The 23,369-nt window shown below is 41.9% G+C and overlaps 1 protein-coding gene across 7 annotated transcripts in view; it reads right to left on the bottom strand.

Moving 5' to 3' along the window:
• Positions 1-23,369, bottom strand: part of rcan3 (regulator of calcineurin 3) — a 47,534-nt gene that overhangs the window by 5,782 nt on the left and 18,383 nt on the right. Inside the window, exon 1 of one of the 7 annotated variants that reach the window (XM_084915707.1) lies at positions 16,353-16,644. The exons of the other annotated variants lie outside the window; for them this stretch is intronic. Within the exon in view, the coding sequence (XP_084771833.1) occupies positions 16,353-16,439 (87 nt within the window). The 5' untranslated portion in view covers positions 16,440-16,644. Of the gene's footprint in view, positions 1-16,352; positions 16,645-23,369 lie in introns of those variants that run through there. 7 annotated transcript variants of the gene reach the window in all.

The following is a 23,369-nucleotide window of genomic DNA, read 5'->3' as shown; positions in this document are numbered from 1 at the left end:
AAACTAGACCCTCTTTTGAGAACGAAGAAGGATGATCGACTGAATGTGGTCTTCTGCCAGTACAGGTTCACAGGGCCTTTACATCTTTAATGTAGTTCTTGTGCTCAACTTGGGTAATGCCGCCATTACAAAAACATTTCTACTTAATACTTAATGAGTTAAAGTTAATGCAAAGCCATAGTTAAGTATATGGATATGGCTGTTTGCTTTTACTTTGATCAAGTGTCTTAAGAGCCACGTGTTTGCAATCAGTGGTGCCAATGTCTACTTTTAAACGCTGCTCTCAAGTCAGCGCCCATTTCTGTTATTGTCTGACAGATTTTTATCTGAGATGAATTTTTCTTCTGTCAGTGGAAGCTAGAAACTAAAATAGTCCCACAGCACTTTCCTTGTTGAGCTGACACAGCAGCTATCACCAGGATGGAAAAGGTGAGCGTTACCTGAAGGAATACAGGCAGCATGTCGGCTGTGAGATCTGCCTCTGTACATTAGTGACACCTAAGTGACAGGATACACCTATAATCTGCACACTCAGCACACCGGGATGAGTTCTGGGCTCTCTCTGCGTGTCGTTTCAGCCCTGTGTCTTATTGAAGAACACTTGCCAGAATCTGGCACATATTCATCTGGCCTTGTTTGACATTTAATGCAAAAATCTTAACACTTTCACACTGTATGTAATCAAACTACGAGCAACACATAAAAGTCTGGGTATCATAAATTAAAGTCAAGTGCAAACACAGCACTGACATGCTAAAATGTCCATATTCACATAAAAAATAACTGTTTTCATTCATTTTTATTCAGTTTTTTCGGTCTAAAAAAGATGTTTTTAAATAAAATATCTTTTTACTATAACGCAAGACACAAACATCTGAACATCTGGATCAAGATGCTGAAACTGACTCAAATCATTGTCTGTGAAGGTTCTCAGTCATCCAGGTCATCGTAGTCTAAGGTGATCCTCTACCTAATCACATATGTGATTAGGTAGAGGATCATCAGGGGGTCCTTTGTCCCTCTTTGAGGGGAAACTCCCACTGGGTTTAAATCTGGGACTCTCCACCATTTGACCTTAGAACTGAAGAAGCTTCTCGGATGAGAGGTGAAACGTCTCCAAGAAACTTACACAAGTCCAGACGCTTTTCTTTCCAAGCTCCTTAGACTGACTCAAATCATTGGCATTTCTACCTAAATGATCGATTAATTACTAAGTGACTAATCAGTTCACAGTAAAGTAAACACTTAATAATGATCAGTAAAGCCATTATGCATTTGTATTAATATATAGCAGCTATATCTCAGTGCCTTGGTTTTTTGTTGACACAGTAAATATATATGCTTTATAATACGGGCCTCTCTGTAGAGAAATCACATAATCACACTATCTGACACATGCACAGCTCCAAATGATTCAGCAAGCTGTTAGCTGCCATCATGCTGTGTGCTGTTCACTGTGGTCAAACAATTTGGAGGAAAATAAAAAAGAAGATTAGCTCTTTTACTCCTAATCCTCCCCCCTTTCCCCTCTTGTTTTATTTTCACATCTTCTCCCCATGTAAGTGCATCAGGTCTTCTGTTGCTGAACACCTCTGGGTAGCTGGCTTAACATCAGAAGTGACTTCACCTACAGGCCATGTGATACCATTTTTAGTCAGATTTGGACTTCACCATACAAGGTGCGTACTTAAGACGCTAGGAAAAGAGGTCAAGTTAGGAATGTGTGAATATCTTGACTCCTTTTAAGTGAAACTTAGCAATTAAAATACAAAAATCCCTCAAAGCCAGAGGAGATTGAAGAGCATGCTTATCGCTAAATATAATGGGAGAGCTGGGAGTTAAGTATGTTGATTTAATATGAATGCTCTACGCTCAAAGTTGTGCATAAATAGCAGGAGAAGCAACATGTCAAGATGTTACTTCTCATATTACATATTGCATCAGAGAGGGTACATAGTAATCCTAATAACAGAGATTTATACATCCATCTGTCTCTTGTGAGCCACTCAGTTTTACATAAGTGAAATACTAAAACCTAATTACAGAGGCCTAGGGAAAAATGTGTTTTCCCTGAATTTCTGATGAATGATGCAGGCAAAGAGGCATAAAACCCTCCTAGTGATAGCTCTGTATGCTATCAGATTGCTGCAGTTGCCCGTAGTTTGCATAGTATGCTGCAATAAGTCTACGGTGCTGGGGGTTGATACATTGTGTGTTTCATCTTCAGTTGTGTTTATACACCTGTCTGCACTTAATTATTAGTTATTATTAAACTCTGGCTCTCTTCCACGTCATGTCTTTGTCCTGTCTTGATTCCTTCACCCCCAACCACAGATTGCCCTCCCCGAGTCTGGTCCTGCTTAAGGTTTCGTCCTGTTAAAAGGGAGTTTTTCCTTTCCACTGTCACCAAAGTGCTTGCTCATAGGGGGTCATATAATTGTTGAGGTTTTCTCTGTTTTGTATTGTAGGGTCTTTACCTTACAATATAAAGAGGTTTGAGGCAAATGTTGTGATTTGGCGCTATATAAATAAAACTGAATTGAGTTGTCTGTGAAGGTTCTCAGTCCTCCAGGTCATTGTAGCCTAAAGAGCTTTAAAAGAAAAGCGTCTGGACTACTTTAGATTTCTTGAAGATGTTTCACCTTTCATCCGAGAAGCTTCTTCAGTTCTAAAAGCAACTGGTAGACAGTCCCAGATTTTAAACCCTAGTGGAGTGTCCCCAAGAGGGTCATGGACCCCCCTATTGATCCTCTGATTAATCACACGAACCAAGGTGTGAAAATGGGTGTGGGTCACAATCAGCCAAGGTTTCAGGTGAACCCATTGTGAAACCTAGCCCCACCCTATCATGTGATTTACTGAGGTCAAATGGCCCAGGCTGTGAGTGGGCGTCAAGGCTTCTGGGAGGGGATCTCAACACTGGATTATAGATGGCAAAATTGAAGTGAACTGAGTTGAATTCCTTAGCAACCAGTTGCTACTGGGTCACTGATCGGCCTCTAGGGCTGTATGACTGAGGCCTAAATGGTCTCACCTTTCAATTTGTTAAATCTTGTTTTCAGGTTCCTTAATATTTGCATGTGAGCACGACAGATTTTGTTTTAAATTTGAATTTTATATTTAATAAATGAACAATGGAACAAATCCACATGGACGGCTTTTGTGGTCACTTTAGACGAGCAAAAAAAGCTTCAAACTTAACTTGTTACTAAACTGTTTACAGCCTACACCAGCGGTCCCCAACCTTTTTTGCGCCACGGACCGGTTTATGCCCGACAATATTTTTCATGGACCGGCCTTTAAGGTGTCGCGGATAAATACAACAAAATAAAACTAGTACCGGTACCGAAAAAAAGAAAATTTATTCATAACACACATGAAAAGACCGATAAAAACCCTGAAAAGTATACATTTCACACCTGAGCCTCAACTCTCGCGGCCCGGTACCAAACGACTCACGGACCGGTACCGGTCCGAGGCCCGGGGGTTGGGGACCGCTGGCCTACACTATGGAAAGCATGTTAGGAAACAGCTGCTTACACATTCAGCAGGTGTAAAACAAAATTAGCATTCACTTGAAGTTTTTTCTTCCCTCAAGGCGAATGCTTGAGGGAAGCATTTGTTCAGTACAATTTCCTAGCTTCTTCTTAACTCTGTTTTCCTATTACTGATCAGATGGTGTACATTTGGTTTATCTGAGCTAAAAAAGAAAAGATGCTGGTGAGCATGCTCGCACTAAATTAAGATATTAACGATGCAGTGACTAAAATGAAAAGACTGAAGCAGTCACCTTAAAAAAGCTTTCAAGCGTCATATAGCTAAAGGAAATTGACTGAAGACAGACTCATGAGTCACAGTTGGTGTTTATCATAAGAGACGTTTGTTGGTTATGAGTAAACTGGGGGTGGGAGGTTGGTAGCATTTGTATTGCAAGATCTTGATTTACATTTCAGAGCATTTTACATCAGTCTATTGTTTGTTACATCCATCCATCCATTCGCTACCGCTTATCCTTTTCAAGGTCGCGGGGGGTGCTGGAGCCAATCCCAGCTGTCATAGGGCGAGAGGCGGGGTACACCCTGGACAGGTCGCCAGTCTGTCGCAGGGCTAACACACAAGGACAGACAACCATTCGCGCTCACATTCACTCGCACATTCACACCTAGTGGCAATTTGGATTATCCAATTAACCTATCCCCTCAAAATGCATGTCTTTGGATGGTGGGAGGAAGCCGGAGTACCCGGAGGGAACCCACGCAGACACGGGGAGAACATGCAAACTCCACAGAGAAATACCCCGGCCTGATGGTGGAATTGAACTCAGGACCTTCTTGCTGTGCGGCAACAGTGCTAACCACCGTGCCACCGTGCTGCTTGTTTGTTACAGTTGCTCCTAATTTTGGTGTAATCGTGACTTGAGTATAACAACAAAGACACTTGTTGAACCTCTCTGTAGAGCCCACTTCAGCCCTTATTCACACTGTGAATTTTCCATGAGCCTTGGCCAGCTTCTATGACTCAGATGTCATCAAAACTCCATGTGTAAAACTGATAAGGTTATCATTTACATACACAGAGGCACACACACACACACCCACACACACAGCGGTGACTTCCTTAACCCAAATTGATGTTTTGGCATGTGCAAAGACGTGGGAAAGCTCTGAGATCATGTTCCATAATAGCAGGCAATGTTTGTTTTACACCACCATATGCCAGCGCTGATAAACCCACGACTGATTGGTGCGTAACAAGTGAGCGTGCTGATCACTAATTTATGTGGCCTCTATGCGCAAACATGTTAAAGGAATGAGAGGAGGAAGACGAGGGGAAACGAGGAAGAAGAGAGGGGTTGTTGAGTTACATGTGGCTGAAAAGTGCCCTGCTCATCTGCCATCGCAATGTTCCCTGTGGTGACCTACTCCCTTTGTTCCCTTGTGTAGTGTGTGTGTGTGAGAGAGATACAGAGAGCAATTGAGCAAGCCTGTGGGTGATGTAGACAAAGCGTTCATGATTCTTCACTGTGTTTCCACAGCTGTAGGTACCCACACAAATACAATACGCCTACTATACACTCACGCACAGGGAAGTCTGCATAATAAAATAATTGGGCAGCGAGATTCGTCTCTAAGCACAGCTGAAGGACGACCGCTTTTAACCGCACAAAATCCTACCAGTACTCTGTGTCCTGTGAGAGCCCGAAGGACAACAGGTGAGGGAGAAGAAGCGAACAGCACGTCCTGTTTTTCAATCTCAACACAGAAGATTAAAAAAAAAAACCTTCACACCTCCAAAAAAACAAACAAACCTGAAAATAAGAACAAGCTGGATACCGAATTGCTTCAGAACATAAAATTTGCTGCTGTTTATAATAAGGCTGTTGCTCACGGGAGAATTCCAGTGTGTGTAGAGTCTTTGGTGTAGACCGCACATTTCTCCATGTCACCTTTGTGTAACACCCGAGCTATAGCTCCACGAGCCGGATTCCCTTACTTTCCTGTCTTTGATTTTGGTTCTGCCCAGTTGTTGCGTAATAGAGCTAGTCTGTCACAACATTCAAGCTAAACCTGTCATTTTTTGGACCCTGAGTTATGAGTTTCTGAACTTATTTGTCAAGTATTTTCCGTTTGGCTCTTAGTTTGTTTGCATATATTTGTATTTTCCTTTTTAATCTTTAGGCCAGGGGTGTCAAACATAAGGCCCACAGACCAGAACCGGCCCTGCAAGGACTCCAAACAGGCCCACTGGACAACTTTGAAAATTGGAAGGACTGCACAGATTTTTACCTTTTAACTGTATTTTCATGTTTTACAGCTTTTCCTAGTGAAAGAGGCCTCCATCCCCCAATTTCCATTCACACTACACAAAAAATAATTAACTAATAGTGATTATTTACAGTAAGTCCACAGTAAAAAATAAAATAATCAAACATTTTCTGTGAATTTATGAACATTTTTTTATAATTGTATTATAGCACAGTCTTCATGGACTTTATTTTGAAGGTCATTATCAGGTTATGCATTTGTAATGATGGCAACCTCTTAACTTAATAGTGCCTTTATTTCAACATTTTTGACAGAACAATTGCCATCTTTACGACCTCCACGTGTGCATGCAAGCGTGCTGGACAACTCGCAGATTTATTTGCAAGTAAGTATTTTATTGTATAATTACATGATCTTAGTTTTTACTTGTTTTCACTAAAAAGCTTATTTCCTCATACATATAAATGATTTCATGCTTCCAGCAGCAAGACGGCCCTTAAAAAGACACTTGAAAATGTCCTCTTGAATGCTTCTACTAGTATAAAGTGGGAAAATGGAAATTAGCTTTTACATATGATTGCATTCTTGCATTACGTAATATTAACCATAACTAGCGTACACATAAAAAGATCTGCAATCAAAAGCAGCAGTTCAGGAACTGTCTGTGGAGGCAGGCACAACTGCAAACTAGCACAAAAGACACCAACATAAAAAGACACTAAGGGTAGTTATGCTCCTGACTGTAAAGGGAAGGCTGTCATCGCAGTGGCAAAAGGACATAACTGTGTGCATGCTCACAGCAGCAAGCTCACGGTCTTGACACACAACCACACTTAAAAAAAAAGATCAGACAGCATAGGGATGAGGTGTGCAAGTTTACTGGGAAATGTCAACATGGTTTTCGGTGGCAGAACAAAAGAAAGTAGTGATTTAAAGAGCAGTGCTGAGAGAAACAGGAAGCTGGTTAGAGAAAAAAACCCCACAGGATCTACTTCACACCTTCTCTACGTAATGAACTGGTCAAGTATCAGATGACTGTGACTTGAAGTGTTTTCCCGTCTTATGTAAAAGGGAGATTAAGTTTCTTTAATATGTAAACAGCACTAACACTCAGCAGACCTGCAGGTTCTTCCTGTTCTTACTGACGGATAAAGGATTTCAGACACACTGGACAAATACTGGAATGTATTCTCAGCAAGCTATGTTCAAATTGCGATGTTTTCACAAAAGCGCCTACACTGTCACTTTTTATTGTTGTGTTTGTCAGCTCATTGTGTTTATAGAGTTACATAAGGTCCATTTATTTAGCTGTTAGTTTGCTGTCACTGCCGGGAACCAGCGAGTAGCATCATCTGCAACACAGCTACATGTTCCATTATTTCTTTGATGATGCCTGAAAATGCATCACGCACGCACAAATATAATTAATTATTTTCAAAATAATAGGTAACGCAGAAAAAGCATTTAATATTCATCTGTAGCAATTTTGGACCTTTAATAGTTTGTCATTTTTTCAGGAAAAAGTACAAATAAAATTACAATAACAGCATTTAAATTAAGGGTTATTTGGATTGATGCTTGGCCAGAAACCGTTTCTCAGGATTCTTCAGATAGACAATAATGGTTGAGAAAATAATAGAGTAGCATAACTATAACAACCCTGGTTGGAGGGTAAGTTAAACTAACACAGAATAATAAAAACTAAAATGAAAGAGGATTTGGTTAAATTTAACCCTAGCCTTAGACAACTTTAGGTGAAAAATGTAGTTTCAGTTCAAATTGTTAAAAATGTACATTAGCAGGTCCACGCACCCCATTTCCAGCAAGTTTATCTGAGATTTCCTTGATTTAAATTGACTGACTGGGCCACAATGCTCCATTTTTATCTGGTTTCCCATTTAATCCTGTACAGTATTTCAATCACCCTGGCACTCAGAGCACAATCCATGACTGTAATCCACAAGCTTGTTCAGTTCCATGTTGAATTACACCATTTGGCGTTTTGGATCAAAATGAAAAGATTAACCAAACCTAATTGGGACGTGAAGAAGGGTTTTGTTTTTTTCCCCCTTCCTTTGGGGAATTACTCAGCTTTCTCTGCGACACGTGCCGAGCTTTAACACAGTCTAATCCAGACCCTCACGCTTGCATTGGATTTGGGTGAAAATCAACAAACTAGGCCACAGAGCTTCTGGGTGAGTGGGGGATGGTGTTACATTAAAAATAGATAATGCTGGAATAATTAAGAAAATTCATTTCTTAAGTGTGTAGACGATCGTTTTTAATTACTGTCCTCCCTAAAGGACCAAACTGGAACCAGTGTAATGAGGACGAACAAGGAAGGAAGATCTGATTGTAGAGATAACAGACGGAGCTGGACGAAAAATAACTGTACCTGTTCCAGTATACTTTCTCTAATAGCTTTCCAGTTGAATATGTATTATATTTAAAATATAGAAGACCCTTCAAGTGGCGGATATTAGAGAAATCACAGTAAAAAAATAAAAAATAAAAATAAAAATTCAAATTACAAAGAGGATTTCTTGAGTTTTTAAGTTTCATTTATTGTGCAGGACCACTAAAATCCATTATCTACTCCTCATATAGCATCTAAATAAAGGGAAATTATTTATTACACCTCGTTAGTCACCTTTTTTTCCCATCTCAGATTACTGATAATTGTTCTAGCCATGTTCACATTAGTATTAAAGTAAAGGCAGGACTTTGAAAATCTTCTAACTTCAATGAAACATCTGTACACTACATAATAGTTTATCTGTTTGGCATGAATAAAAAACTGAAAGTCAATAACTCAAATGGCTTGGAAGTGACTTTATTAAACGTAGATTCAAAGTGTATATATCCGCTAAATTTTACCACCCCTTTTTTTCCAGCTTCTTTGAGACATTTAGTTAACTGGCAATCTGGGAACCCATCTGCTATATACATATATATCTATAGATATATATGTATATCTATCTATATGTATCTATATGTATATCTAAGTTACTGTCTTCCTTCTCTCACCCCAACCGGTCACGACAGATGGCCCCGCCCCTCCCTGAGCCTGGTTCTGCCAGAGGTTACTTCCTGTTAAAAGGGAGTTTTTCCTTCCCACTGTCGCCAAAGTGCTTGCTCATAGGGGGGTCATATGATTATTGGGTTTTTCTCTGTATGTATTATTGTAGGGTCTATCTTACAATATAACGTGCTTCGAGGTGACTGTTGCTGAGATTTAGTTGTGTACAAATAAAATTGAATTGAATTGAAGTTCAGCTCAACACGGCTTCATTGGCATAAATAGTTCAATAAACTGCATAAAGAAAGACTTCATATATTAACTGTTTAAATATTTGTAAGCAATGCGATCAACATCAATTAATTTTCTGTCTAGTATTGTTTTATATGCTTGATGGAGATGGTGCAGGTGTGCAAACTAGTGCTCCCCCAAAAGAGACAAAATCCAACACATAACATAAATTACTGAACTTCAATAACTTAGTGAAACTTAAAAGAGTGTGTTTAATATATAAAGTCTTACACTCCCTTGCTCCACCACCACTAAAGCAGTTCATTAGGCATAAAGAAAGCTCAGACAGGACCACTTGAGCTACAACCCGAGGAGACTTGTTTATACCCCATAGACGGACAGCATTTGGGCAGAACATCCTTTCTGTCCAGCGTGGCCATCTGTGGAACAGTCTTCCCCAACCCATTAGAGAATGCTCGACATTCAACTTGTTTAAGGCACAGGTTAAAAACTGGTTATGGACAAATCAAGTGTGTGATCATGTATAAGTTGTATAGTTTTAATGTTTTATTTGGGAATAGAATGATATGTGTGAGTTTGGTGATGGAGTTTTTATTATAAATGAATTATGATTTTTTTTATGAATTATTATGTCTATTTTTTAATGTTTTATGGACAACAGATGGAAATTAGCCCTTGGCTATAATCTGGCATGTTTACATTCATGTAATTTATTTTACATTTATGTTCATTAACATGCATTGTCCTAAATAAATAAATAAATAAACACCAGAGAGTTTCCAAAAACCAACATAAAAGCCCTGAACTGAAACATAAAGTACTTGAGTATTTTACAATACGCTTGTAACATGCCACATACAAATTATAGCTCGAGTGTATTTTAAGGTGCTCAGTGGTTTCTGTTGGCTGTTATGGCTACATTCAGCCTGGAGGTTAGGGGTTAGTGTTTTAGCAATATAAAACATTGTAAGCTACTGTTAGCTTGTGACTACTTAGGATTAGGTAATGTGTCAGAGAGAAAAAAATCAGACTCAGTATCACTGGATAAACTCCGGATAAAGATTGTGCGTGTGTGTTTGTGTGTGTGCAGTGACCTGTACCAACATAGGGAATCACAGCTTTCCTCAAATCAGCCATTAACATTAGCATAGCAGCAAATCCTTAGTATTACAAAACAGTGAGAACAATCTGTGATTAACAGCTTTGTCTTCATTGTGACGGCTCTGAAAATACTGGGAAGGCATGTGAATGGGCCAAGTGTTATACAGGTAAATAAATACCTTGAGCAATGAGCTGAATTGACAGGGCCCAACGCTGCAGTGCTATGCTGCCACTGCCAAGGGCACAACGTGTCCACGACAGGGAGCTAGAAATCAGTTTATAGCACAGGGAGACTCATTAATCCTATTACCGCCAACGTGGTCATTACGGGTTTTTTTAAAACGATTTTTTTATCGAAGCTGGAGCTTTTCCTCTTCAGCTCCATTTAGGCAGAACACACAGATGGTGATACAAGCACACGCATAAAATTTCTAGCTGGCTCGCACGCAGATCCGTACGCTTTTAAGGTGACGATAATCCAGAGAGTTACACAACATTACATAAGGTGGCTAAAAGATGCCACACCAACAGTCCTTAACTCAGGCCGCAGAGTACAGACAAATGAGCTCACCACTCTCACTTCCTACTGCTCACTCTTGCATTTTACCCTCTTTCAACATCTCTGGTGGCAATCAGTGCATTACTCTGTGGTGATACAGCATCTCTAGTGATGATTAAGCACTGCAGAAACAAAGGCAAGAGCATGCCGCACAGTTACATCACCATGTTTTGTTGCAGAAATATTGTGGACAGTGATTCAAAATGGTAAAAGCATGACCCTAGATGCATCACATATCTACCAATGTACTTTTAATTCCTTATGAAGTGCTCTGAAACAGGAGAGAAACTTTCATGGCCCAACAGTTTACAATGACATGTCAAATTCCTTATATTAAGACACCGAAAGTCCCAAAACTCCACAGTGTTTGATTTACTGGTCTCAGCAGATGGCTGCTCCTCCTTGAGACTGGTTCTACCGGAAGCTTCTTCCTGTTAACAGGGAGTTCTTCCTTCCCTCTGTCACCAAGTTCTTCCTCAAAGAGCGTTGTTTGATTATTGAGGTATTCTTTTTACTATTGTAGGGTCTTTACCTTACAATATAAGTTTCCTTGAGGCCACTGTTGCTGTGATTTGGCGTTATATAACTAAAAGCAAAATTGCACAAAAAGAAAAATGTACTTGCTTTTAGAAACTGAGACTCATAAGTGTGTTTATTTTATGATATACAATCGAATGCATAATCTATTAATCTATGTGCCGCATATGGATAAACACACAGCTCTATACTTAATATTATTAGTTTTTGCCCTTAGCTTTCACAGTGCAGTGTATACGCCATAGACTGCAGGGTATGTAAAACTCTTGCTGTGTTTTTCCTTAGTAATTGGGTTGATGTTGCTTTTTCAGTCCCTTGCATTCTCACAGCCATTTTTCTGAGACAGGAAATCTAATTGGAAATTCTGACAAGAAAATTATGTTTCACAAGAACCTTCAATAACAAAGACCAGTCACTGCATGATGCCGTTTTCGCACTCTTTGTCCTCGGTAAGTAAATTGGGAGCCCCTACATTCCATTGCAAGACCTTTTTTATTTTGCATCTAATCTTATCACACAGTCATGTCATCTTGGCTACATGGTAACCAGACACCCAAGCCAGGAGCATGTCCTTTGTTCTACGTCACCCTAACGGACACAGCACTAACCTTTAGCTGACACCTGAGCTCGAGCACTTATCTAGGGTTTCAGGCAAATGTGAATGCCGCCTGCCTAGTGCCCAGAGTGGGGGGAACAGGCACACCTGAGCCCACTGCTCAGACCCAGGATCGCTCAACCCTGCCAATATGCAGATCTAGTTTCCTACCAGCACAGAAAATGATACTGCCGATGTCTACATCCATTCTGCCTTCCCTACCCTACCCTCCTGTTGCTTCTCTGCCTCTTGCCTTACACAAACACCTGGTCAGGCTGCATCACAACAATGTTTTTAAATGTGAGTCTAAGATAACATGAACGCTCAAATCTAATGCATGGTTATTCGGTATGCACTAAGAGCTCTGTCAGTGGTATTTCCCTAGAATATTAAAACAAAAGGCCAAATGTCTAAGTGGGACTGATACATGTATATTTTTTATCTTCGCTCTGCTATATTGTACATAAGGCCTATATAAAAAAAATTCCACACTCACCCTTCGGGCAATCTTTACCCTTCAAGCTCAGGTCCTCTACCAGAGGCCTGGGACACACACACATACATATATACATATATAGTTAGGGTTTAGGCAAAGGATAGAAAATATCTCTATATAAAACTATGGTCTAGTATATTGCTTTTTACCTTCCTGTGCTGTTTATATGCTTAAAATAAACTTCCTAAATGAAGCGCGATGACAACATGTTATGTAACGTAGCACATTAAAAAAAGACAGCGGGAAAGAATGAAAACATCACAGACGTCAGCAAAATCACTCTTCAGTTTTGCTGAACAACAAAAGCGCAGATTAGTCATCAGATCTCGTCTCCTTCCTCATAACCAGCGCGGTTTCTGCAACAGCAAAGCGTGAGAACAGACGCAGGGAAGTGAGAGACGGGCAGAAAGACAGACAGTCGACGGGACAAATGGAAAGTGACCCAGGTGGATGGAGAATTCGCCCAGTGTCCTCTGCGAGGTGCTGTTTGTGTTTTCTGACAGAGATGTTTGTCTGTAGGTCTGCGAGTCCGCTGACTCACTGTTGTGGTTGGAGTGTGTGAGTGTGTCAGTGTTACTAGAGTCTTCTGTGTGGGGGGAAATCAGGCATAAGTCGAAAATAGCTGTACTTGGTGGCTTGCAGTGTAGCCTCTGTGTGCTGTTTTCATGATGAGGCGGGTCTGACTGTCGGGAGAACCGATGGAGCTGTAAGTGTGAAGAGGTCATGATGTCAAAATGCTGTTTTCTCCAGCAACACTGATGTGTTAAACGTATCATAAAGATACTTTCGGCTGCTCCCTTACTCACAAGGGGTCGCCTCAGTGGGTAGCTCAGCATGTTCGATTTGCCAGATTTCTACACCCGATTCCCTTCCTGACACATCCCAACAGGGATTTGTGTCTTCTCCTGGGATCAAAGTGGACATCTTTTGGTTGTTAGGCAAATGTGTAAAGCACTGCATAGGCATCATAATTAACGCCCACCCCCTCTCCCAAAAAAAAAAGAAACAACACACATATTTTGCGACTGAGTGAAACCAGAGACGAACTTGTCAAGAGAAAGAGCAGGTCGACAGGCGCGCATTATCTATTTACACCTATATGAATGTGCAAGTGGATATTAAAAAAAAATGACATGAAAGTGTCAACATCAAATCAAGCATGCATGGTAAGTGTAACTGCAAATGCAAGCTTTGCCCTAAAATACACTCACAGCATGCCAAAACATGCTACGACCTTCAAAATGTGTCCCGTGCTGTCATCTGCTTATGCTGGTACATTCTGCAGGTAATGACATGAGGTGTGCATGCAGTCAACCTGCACCTGCACCTTGCCGAACTTCACATCAACAGTCCTTTTGTTTAATCTAAAATGGATCCCAAGCACTTTCTGGAAAAGAGAGAGCCTTCTACGCCATCAGCCTTCCCATTATTATGACAACAACCTACCTTGTGCGTAGCCTCTCAGTCTGTCTCATTAATGATGTAATCAGCAAAGACCCGAGCCGCGGCGTTTTCAACCATGTCAAAGCACTCACTTGTTTTTCTTCATGTTCCCCTTTCAAACACCAACACTGCTTAATCTTTCCTTGACGGGTCTATAAATAGCATCAATCCACTTAAGTTCACCCAAAGTGCTTTGCAACAAAACAGCATTCCGATTATTATCTGTCATCTACAGATTTAGGCATAGTAATAAAAACATGGGCCTCAGACAGGCTCAGATCTGGTTAAATGATAATAAAAAAAAAACAAGAATAGACTGACGGGGAGGTGGGTTCAATCTGAGCGTGCTCCCCACGTGCCCATCTTTAATCTGCCCTCTTCTTCTGTGCTCTCCATCACTCTCAGTGCACTAGAAACCAGGATTACTAGTGTCCTTTGTGCTATTCATTCCTCTGTCTGCTGTTTTAATTGTGCACATACCCCCTTTTCTTTGGCGGAGTCTGTGAGAGGTGGGCTGATAAGAGCGGTTTGACAGGAAGGTTTAGTGAAGACTGTCCTCTGATCAGACTGGCCTGCCCCTGTCTGTGTCTAGCCTGTCAGAGGAGGACGGACGATCTAAAGGAGCAGCAGGTTTTAATGAAGGTTTTTCACAGCGAAAGAAATGACACATCCAACCCTAGACTCCCCTTGAAACACACAATCATGAACTGTACAATAAATTAACAGACATTAGGTCACGGGTGAGTCGAAATCCTAAATAATCAACACTTTAGAGGTTCCACGGTGAAGCTCGTCAGTCGTTTTTCTTACTCTAACATCCCCTAGGGAAATTTGAATCTCCTATAATTGGAGAACAACTGCAGGGTGATACATTGGTGTCTTTCACCTTGGCTGGTCTGCAGTGGTTTAGAAACTGTCAGACCTGGGAGCAATCACAGCAGCTGCCTGGCTAGCTAGGGGCCACAGACCATAGGATGAGTCAGTTGTCAACAGGGACTGTTTTTTTGTGTTACATATTTACAGCAAAAACAGGAGCAAACAAGCACAACAACATCATTAAGAGATGGAAATGAAACTTCAACAATCCATCTATGTACATGTTACTGGAATATCTTGGGAAGGTTAGTGATAAACATTAAACTGCTAATAAATAAATAAATGAACGAATAAAAAAATTAATGGTCTATAAGCTGGGTGTGGTGACTGAGATTTGAGCTTCTGTAGGGTAGAAAATTAGCCTATATCACCAGAGCACAACAGCACTTAAGTGTGAGAACCACAGAGGGATTATTTTGAGTTTGTAGGCCAGATAAGTCCTTATACCTCCAGGCTGCACTACAGCCCCTTATACTGCTACTTTATTTTGAATTCCTTCACCCTTTTCGTATTTCAGTCATTTTTGGTGATGAGTCAGATCAGACAAGCAGACATGCAGGCAGCAGGTGAGGGAATATATTCTGACATGGAATTTCCAAAGGGTTTAGTGGGTGAGCCAAGCTTTGGCCGACCATCTGCATAAGCCTCAAACTTGGCATGTTGTGGTGCCAAAGGTGGGGTCCTGAAGCTCATTTTGAACTCATCTGATTGCAACTGCTTTCCTGCCCGACAGTTTATCAAATACCTGTATCTGATGTGTCCCAAGGCAGGGGTGGGCAGCTGATTTTCCCTAAGGGCCCAACTGAGAAACTGGAGCTGTTATGGAGTGCCACACCACAACAGAACTGAGCAGAACTGACTTCAGCTTAGTATTAATTATATCTCTCTATTCGAGTATTGGTGCATACCTCCACAACTGTCCCAGTGTTTCACGTGGGCCCTTGGGAAAATAAATTGCCCACCCCAGTTCTGAGGGCCTTTAGAAAAACACTGCCATAGGGGGTGCAATACTGAATTTACAGTGATGTAAATGTACTCAAAGGCAAATCTAATTGTAACTATTAGCCCCCCCCATTCCATTATCATTTCCTAGGGCATCAATTTCAATCACTCATACCAGGATTTTTTTTATGCCACTGCATGTTTATTCATGTTCACCAAGTTTTTTTAAAAATTTTTTTCCGGCATCACGTTTAACCCGATGTACCTGCAATGCTGCTGTAAGGCCAGAGGGGGAGGGGGGGGGGGGGGGGGGTACAAGACAGCCTGTTCGCCACTGAGTCTAAACATCGCCTCGCTTATTTCCATACATGTGTCTTGCATGGACAATCCACTTCATCACACCCCATTCCAATATCGCCTTGCGAGCCTCATCTTATAATTGCCGTCTATCTGAAGCCTGACACACACACTGACACATACACAATGATTCCTTAAAAAAAAACATTCGTGCATTTTCCAGCAATTTTTGCAATTTATTCAGCGTCAATCACTGCGACGTGCACGCGCGGCGCGGGGCGTGCGTCTCCCCGAGATGCGGCTCCCATTGATAAAAATCCTCGTCTGAGGAAGGGCTGCATTCAACGTCACCCAAGACATTCATGCGCTTCTACAGGGGCAGCATGCAGTCGCCCCGAGCAAACTGCTGCACAACCACACCGCAAAAAGCAGGCTTCATTTCAACGTGCATTTTTATGGGTGAACCGTACCTGCATTTTATCTGATGTAAACACCTCAATATCTACTTCGCAGGCGATGATGGTCACCATCTCCAGTTTCATATTTATCGATGGCATTCCCTTACGTGTTTTGGGTTTTTAAAAAAAAAATGAGTAAAAGTCTTTCTCTTCCACTCTAGCAGGGCGCAGAAAACGCAGATATCTGTCGCTTTTTTTCTCCAGGAAGCTGCGGTTAAGTCCGGCGGACTGTTCTGGATGGTTTCTTTTTTAATCGGCTGCGTGAGTCGAGGCTGGACTCCTCGCTGCACTTACGCGCTGCTGTGAGTGATGCTGCAGCAACTGCACAAACTCTCTCTGTCTCTCTCTCTCTCTGGCTCCTGCCCTCCCCGCTCCTGGCTCCACATTGACGTCATTACCATCCTCACGTTCGTCTTGTTTTACGCCACTGTAGAGCTTGACGAACCACGCAGGGCGCACTGCAGAATTCACCGGCCGGTTTGTTCCGCTTTTGTTGCATTTTATTTTTATTACAATTGTCTTTTGTGTTCGCGGGGTTGAGGGAGAAAAATGTGTCACAACCATCTTTGAAAAAAAAAATCAATCCATGTTTACGTGAAACAACACCAGCATCAGAGTCACACAGACCAACCCATTCATTAAGAAGAAAGTCGTGTTTACCCCTGATGTCTTTGTGATATACTGACAACAAATATGGGGTGGACAATGAGAGCAGAAGCTGTATAAGCACCAGTTCAAGTGCAGCATGAGAGATCTTCAACTGTACCGTTACGGTTCACTTCTTCAGGGAGTCAGAGAGGAGATAAGACAAAATATCATCTTACAATAAAAGTGAGGAGCTGATTCAACATTACCTTTCCAGAAATAGACATCAAGTTAATTCAATACATCTCAGATCACAAGGTTATAGTCAGTATACTGGAGCGTGGAGGTGTATGGTTTGGACTTTCTGCTGAATATTCTCTTAATCCACAGCATCCTTTTTAGTCCAGCATGATTTCTAGCAGTATCAAGTTACACAAGGCTCACAGCTACATGTCTTTGTTTATTATAAAGTTCGTATGCGACCTGCTCCGGGACTACAGATGTAAATTAGCAGTTCTGCTATAATGTTTGCACCTTACATTTCTGGTATATCGGTGTCTATTAACATGTGCTGTCACTGTTATGAATACAATCCTTGTGAAATCAACTGTTAAAGTCAATCCTATACAAGCTGTGTTTGTGTAGTTTTTCTGCCCAACACAACACATTACATACACTCTGATTACTGGCTTACCATCAGCACTGTGAATGAAAAATATGTTTTCCGCTGAAGGCATCCGCTGCTTTATTTTTTGCCTTGTCAAGCCACAATTGCATAACCACGGATGTCAGTTGTTTGCTGCCTTCAGTTGACATGGTCTGTGACTTCATGAGAATAGGAATATACAGACAAACAACAAGCCTAAAAGCCCATCATGCCGATGTCTGTCTGCATGCTGTTAATAGATATACCTTATTTTGTCAGCATTTCGATGCCTCAAAAACTTTTTAAGAACTTTTCAGTTACTGGTTTGTACTTTAGTGGTACTGTGGCTCTTTATGACTCACAATAAAGCAGCTGAAGAAGCTGGTGATACTGCAGCTCCTTGATTATACTGATAGACTGAGTTTCCATTCCACTTGAAGACCAATCATTTTCCAGATTCCACAGACATTATGCCATTGCGTAAAATGCTAACGCACCTTGTCTTCTTTCCATCACTCAGATCATCTGTCTCTCCAGCACTCCATTTCATAATAATAATTGTCTAACCAGCTGAGACAACAAAGTCCCTATAAGCCATTAATATTAAGGCTCTGGGCCGTGAGGGCTATTTCTGTCTGTGTGTGTCAGGCATTGTCCACACTGAGCAGACGGAGAACATGAGAAAGATATTTATGGATGACTGTGACATTCCTCCAGCAGACAGTGTCAGTCACTTGGTCTGGAAAAATTCCCCTGTAAAAGCCACAAAACACAACATATCAGACACAGTAACATGTTGACCTTGTTTGAAAAGCACCGTCAGCTGCTTCATCTGTTGAGATTGAAACTGTTTTAGTCTTTCAAGTCATGGCAGCACGAGCAGGCAGCGCTGGTGATGATACCTGACAGGTTTAGATGTTACATCAAAAGCACTCCCACAGCTCATTAATCACACGCAGAGGAGTGATAAAGCGGCACGCATATGTCATCTTTTCTTTTGAATCAGCTCTGTTTACTTGAATTTAATGTAGTCTAAGTTTGCCAGAGGTTGTGATCATTTATTTATGCCCTCTTGGAAAATTCTCTTTTCTCTTTCCCCTATTTACAAAGCTTTGGGTCAAAGCTGAAAAAAAAGTAAGTTTCACTTCTTGTTAACAGAAAGATCAGCAAAGCAAATGTTTGCAGGTAAACAGAGATTAGGTCCTTTCTGCCTGGAACTAATCAATGGAATATTGTAACATACTGTAAAACAGTATATTATACCATGTGGCACTGCAAATTTACCACTTACAGCATGTAGCACACATGCTGGTGATAACATGCACATCTTTGTACTGTAGGAGGAAGCTGGAGTACCCACAACCACATTTCTGCAGAGACAGGCACCCAGCCAGGCCTTAGATTCAAACCCAGGATCTTCTAGCTGAACCACAGTTACTTACTGCCCAAACTGGACAAGCAGAAACAAACGAATAGATGGTTATATTTACAATGATGCACTGAGGACGACAGATAAAAAAGGGGATCTGACACTCTACATTGAAATGATAACACATTACATTTCATGACAACGCAGGCTCCCCCTTTAGCTTTGGCCAGAAGTTCAGATTATTAATAATCCATCCATCCATCCATCCATCCATCCATCCATCCATCTTCATCCGCTTTATCCGACCGGGCAGCAGCCTAAGCAAAGAGGCTCAGACCTCCCTCTCCCCAGCCACCTCCTCCAGCTTATCCGGGGGAACACCAAGGCGTTCCCAGGCCAGCCGAGAGATATAATCCCTCCAGCGTGTCCTGGGTCTGCCCCGGGGCCTCCTCCCGGTGGGACATGCCCGGAACACCTCACCCAGGAGGCGCCCAGGGGGCATCCTTGTCAGATGCCCGAACCACCTCAGCTGGCTCCTTTCGATGTGGAGCAGCAGCGGCTCTACTCTGAGCCCCTCCCGGATGGCCGAACTTCTCACCCTATCTCTAAGGGAGAGGCCAGCCACCCTTCGGAGGAAGCTCATTTCTGCCGCTTGTATCCGCGATCTCGTTCTTTCGGTCACTACCCACAGCTCGTGGCCATAGGTGAGGCTAGGGACGTAGATCGACCGGTAAATTGAGAGCTTCGCTTTTACACTCAGCTCCCTCTTCACCACGACGGACCGGTGCAGCGTCCGCATTACTGCAGCTGCAGCTGCAGCCCCAGTCTGTCTGTCGATCTCCGGCTCCCTTCTCCCATCACTCGCGAACAAGACCCCGAGATACTTGAACTCCTCCACTTGGGGCAGGAACTCATCCCCGACCCGGAGTGGGCACTCCACCCTTTTCCGGCTGAGAACCATGGCCTCAGATTTGGAGGTGCTGATCCTCATTCCCGCTGCTTCACACTCGGCTGCGAACCGTTCCAGTGCGAGCTGGAGGCCATCATCCGATGAAGCCAACAGAACCACATCATCCGCAAAAATCAGAGATGAGATTCTGAGGCCACCAAAGCGAAAGCCCTCCGCCACTTGGCTGCGCCTAGAAAGCCTGTCCATAAAAATTATGAACAGAACCGGAGACAAAGGGCAGCCCTGGCGGAGCCCATCACCCACCGGGAACGAGTCCGACTTATTGCCGGCAATGCGAACCAAGCTCTTACAACGGTTGTATAGGGATCGAATGGCCCGTAGCAATGGGCCAGACACCCCATACACCCCAGACACCTGCATTGTGTGCCGGGTGGCGGCCAGGAGCGGAGGCCCTGGCGGACTGACCCCCGGCTGCCAAGACTGGCAATAGGGACATTATTAATAATATGAACTAAAAATATATATATATCTAATGGGGATTTGATTTAAAAGTATGTCCAAAAATTTATGTTTAAGAAGAAAATGTACAGAAACAACACATATGAGACATTAGGTCTGTTAAATTAAAAATAAGGACTAAAGGCAGTAAGGAATGGTGCTAAATCAGACCTAAATAATTAGTTCACATGAATGTCGTGGGTGGGTCAAGGTTAAAGGAGCGCTGCTGTGGCCACTGGCATCAACAAACCGTACAGACCACTGCGTGTGTTGTTTTCGGCTACCGAAGCGCAGCTTCCTTTGATCTGTTTTGTCGCAGCTGATAAGTAGGATGGATCGCCGTGGATGATGAAGCACTTTTCTTCCTCTCTGGCCTCATTCTGCAGCTCTGCTCCTCCTCATTCTCAATTCTTCTCTCCTCATTCACAATTCTCTCTGTTAGATCTCACAGGATGAAGAGAGCCCAAACAAGACTTTGTGCAGGAAAATATAAAGGCTTATATAAAAATCTGACAGAAAAAACCTGAGGAACACTACGTTTTTCATTTTTTCTTTTCAAATGCTGGCAATTTAGAGGGTTAACAGCAGAACTGAAGATGTTCTGGTCTATTGTTAGCTATAAGTAACAATGCTGTTATGGTCAGCACTGTTTTATAGATTCAATTTACTGAGGTACGCTGTATGTATATGCTTCCATAAATTCCACGTCATACAAAAATCTTCCTGAGGCCAAGATGAGAAAACCGATACCACTCTTACATCTGTACGGTTAATATGTGGATTCCGCCAGCGGTCTATAAATTTAGCTTCACTTAAAGACTGTTGGCAAGGTAACGAAATATGTCCACCAGCAACTCCAAAGTGCATCTCCTAAAATAGAAATATTCTGTCAAGTTTAATCTGTTTGCTTAAGCTGCAGCTAATTTAGTAGTGACACAGTAAAAGCTGCAGTACGGTTGTCTCTTTTTATAGGCAGATATTGACAGAACAGTGTCTAAATATAAAGTGTAAAGATACATGCCAAGAACACGGTTAGATTTAGGAAATGTAAACCCCTGGTAACCTAATGTGTTTTGTCTTTCACTTAAACCTCGCTTCTTTATGACCAATAAGCGGTTATACATGCAATTATCACATAAAGTGCAGTCAATAGGACAGCAATCCAGCTATTGTTCTCTCTAATGTGCACAATGCACTTCATAAGAGATGAGGAGAGGAGTGGACGGAGAGGCAGCAGAGATGCTGAAAGGATGAGACACTGTCTCAGACTCACTGACGAACACAATTTGTATTCTGAAGTGGAGCTCTGCAGTGGAGGGGGGGGGGGGAATCAGGGCAGTGGATCACCATTGGTGGGCTGATACACGCATGCTCATAATATGGACAATTGCATGCACATGCACATATATAACCAAACGCTTTTCTGCACAAGCACAACTCTAATAACTGCATGCAAATCTACAGTATACTGTATATTGCCTGTGTATTAAAAATGAACACAAAGACACGCGTTAGTATATGTTTACACACAAACACATGTGCGCATACACACATGCACTCCATCTCTTCACTGCCAACCTCTTATTACAACAGGCTACCTCACTTGGCTCAGCCAAACCAACTGTAGTGCCAGCGCCAATGCAGCTGCTGTAATCTAGGCCAAGCTATTTTTATAGCAAGCAGCCAAGTACAGGCGCAGGGAGCCAGAGGGAGACAGAGGGATGGGAGGATAAAAGAATGTCTACAGGGCAGACAGACAGATCTACAGAGTGTAGGTGAGACAGCGTGAGGGAGAAAAGAATAGCACAGAGAGGCAGAGCTGGTGTAGAGGGAATAAAAGTAGTGAGGGGCTGAGTGAAACAGAGTGAAAGAGAGCAAGGTCCTGCTGTGTGCAAAGTACAGCGTCAAAACCTGAAGATGAGCACACAACAGAAACGACGAAAACAAGTAGCCTCCATCAACACTGCTTCAAAGCCCCAAACGTTTTTTCTCTTTTTAATCTGGTGGTTTGAATTCTGCAATTGAGCTCAGAAAATTGAGGGGAGGATGATGAAGCTGCTGAAGTCATTCAGATGTGAAATATGCTGATAGACGAGAGTTTTACATGACTTCTGGCAATCAAACTTTAATTAACAGTGATAGGCACAACTCCCAAATGTCAAATCTGACTGTAACTATTTTCTCCTAATTAACAGAAATGAGCCTGTTAACATGGGAAATCTGTACATGCACCTATGCAAACAGAATTTCAATATGTGCACTGCACTCCTGGGTAGGGTTCAGGTGTAAAAAAGCTCATATCACGTACTTACAATCAAGATTTAGCTAGATAAATCAAAATCTGATGACAGCTGCTGACAGATCAACATTTTTGAAAGTTACTCTTAAATTATTCATTTTTCCCCTTAAAATGTATTGTCATTAAATATGTAGTGGTCACAGATTTGAAAGCACATTTGACATCTTGAAATTCTCTAATGTACCCTATCTGGAGAATAGCCGTGCCAACATTAACTTGTGAGATAACGATACACCAAAGCAACAGCAACCCTGGCAAATTAGCTGATCTCAGTGCTAGCCGACATCAGCTGAAGGCTCAGCTGGCACTCTTATCCATATCCACTTCTACATTTTACATATGGAATGCTATTTAAACTCCTTCATAATTGACCACAATTGCTGTGCATCTGCAACCTCAACTCACCTAACCTAACCAATGCTGTGTCTACACATAACAGACTGACCAAATAACCATTTTAAACTGTAAAACTATGAAAAATGCTAAGATAACACAGTTTTACCAGCATAAAATAGTATTTTTGCATTAACAAGCTGATTCTCAAAGACCTACTCTATTACCCCCAAACTTGGCATGTCTTGGCATGGTGTACAGTGTGTCCTTAAAAATGTGAAGAATCCGATTTGCAATGGCTTCATTTTACAGCCTGACAATGATCCCAAACACACCACAATAAAAGCATATCTGGATAGAAAACCGCACAATGGATGGAACACTATCAG

This window comes from Perissodus microlepis, chromosome 19, assembly GCF_051167445.1.
Source record: "Perissodus microlepis isolate ML-2025 ecotype Zambia chromosome 19, ASM5116744v1, whole genome shotgun sequence".
NCBI classification, from domain to species: Eukaryota; Metazoa; Chordata; class Actinopteri; order Cichliformes; family Cichlidae; genus Perissodus; species Perissodus microlepis.
Note: the sequence above shows the minus strand (reverse complement) of the source record. Positions and strands in the feature narration are given on the sequence as shown.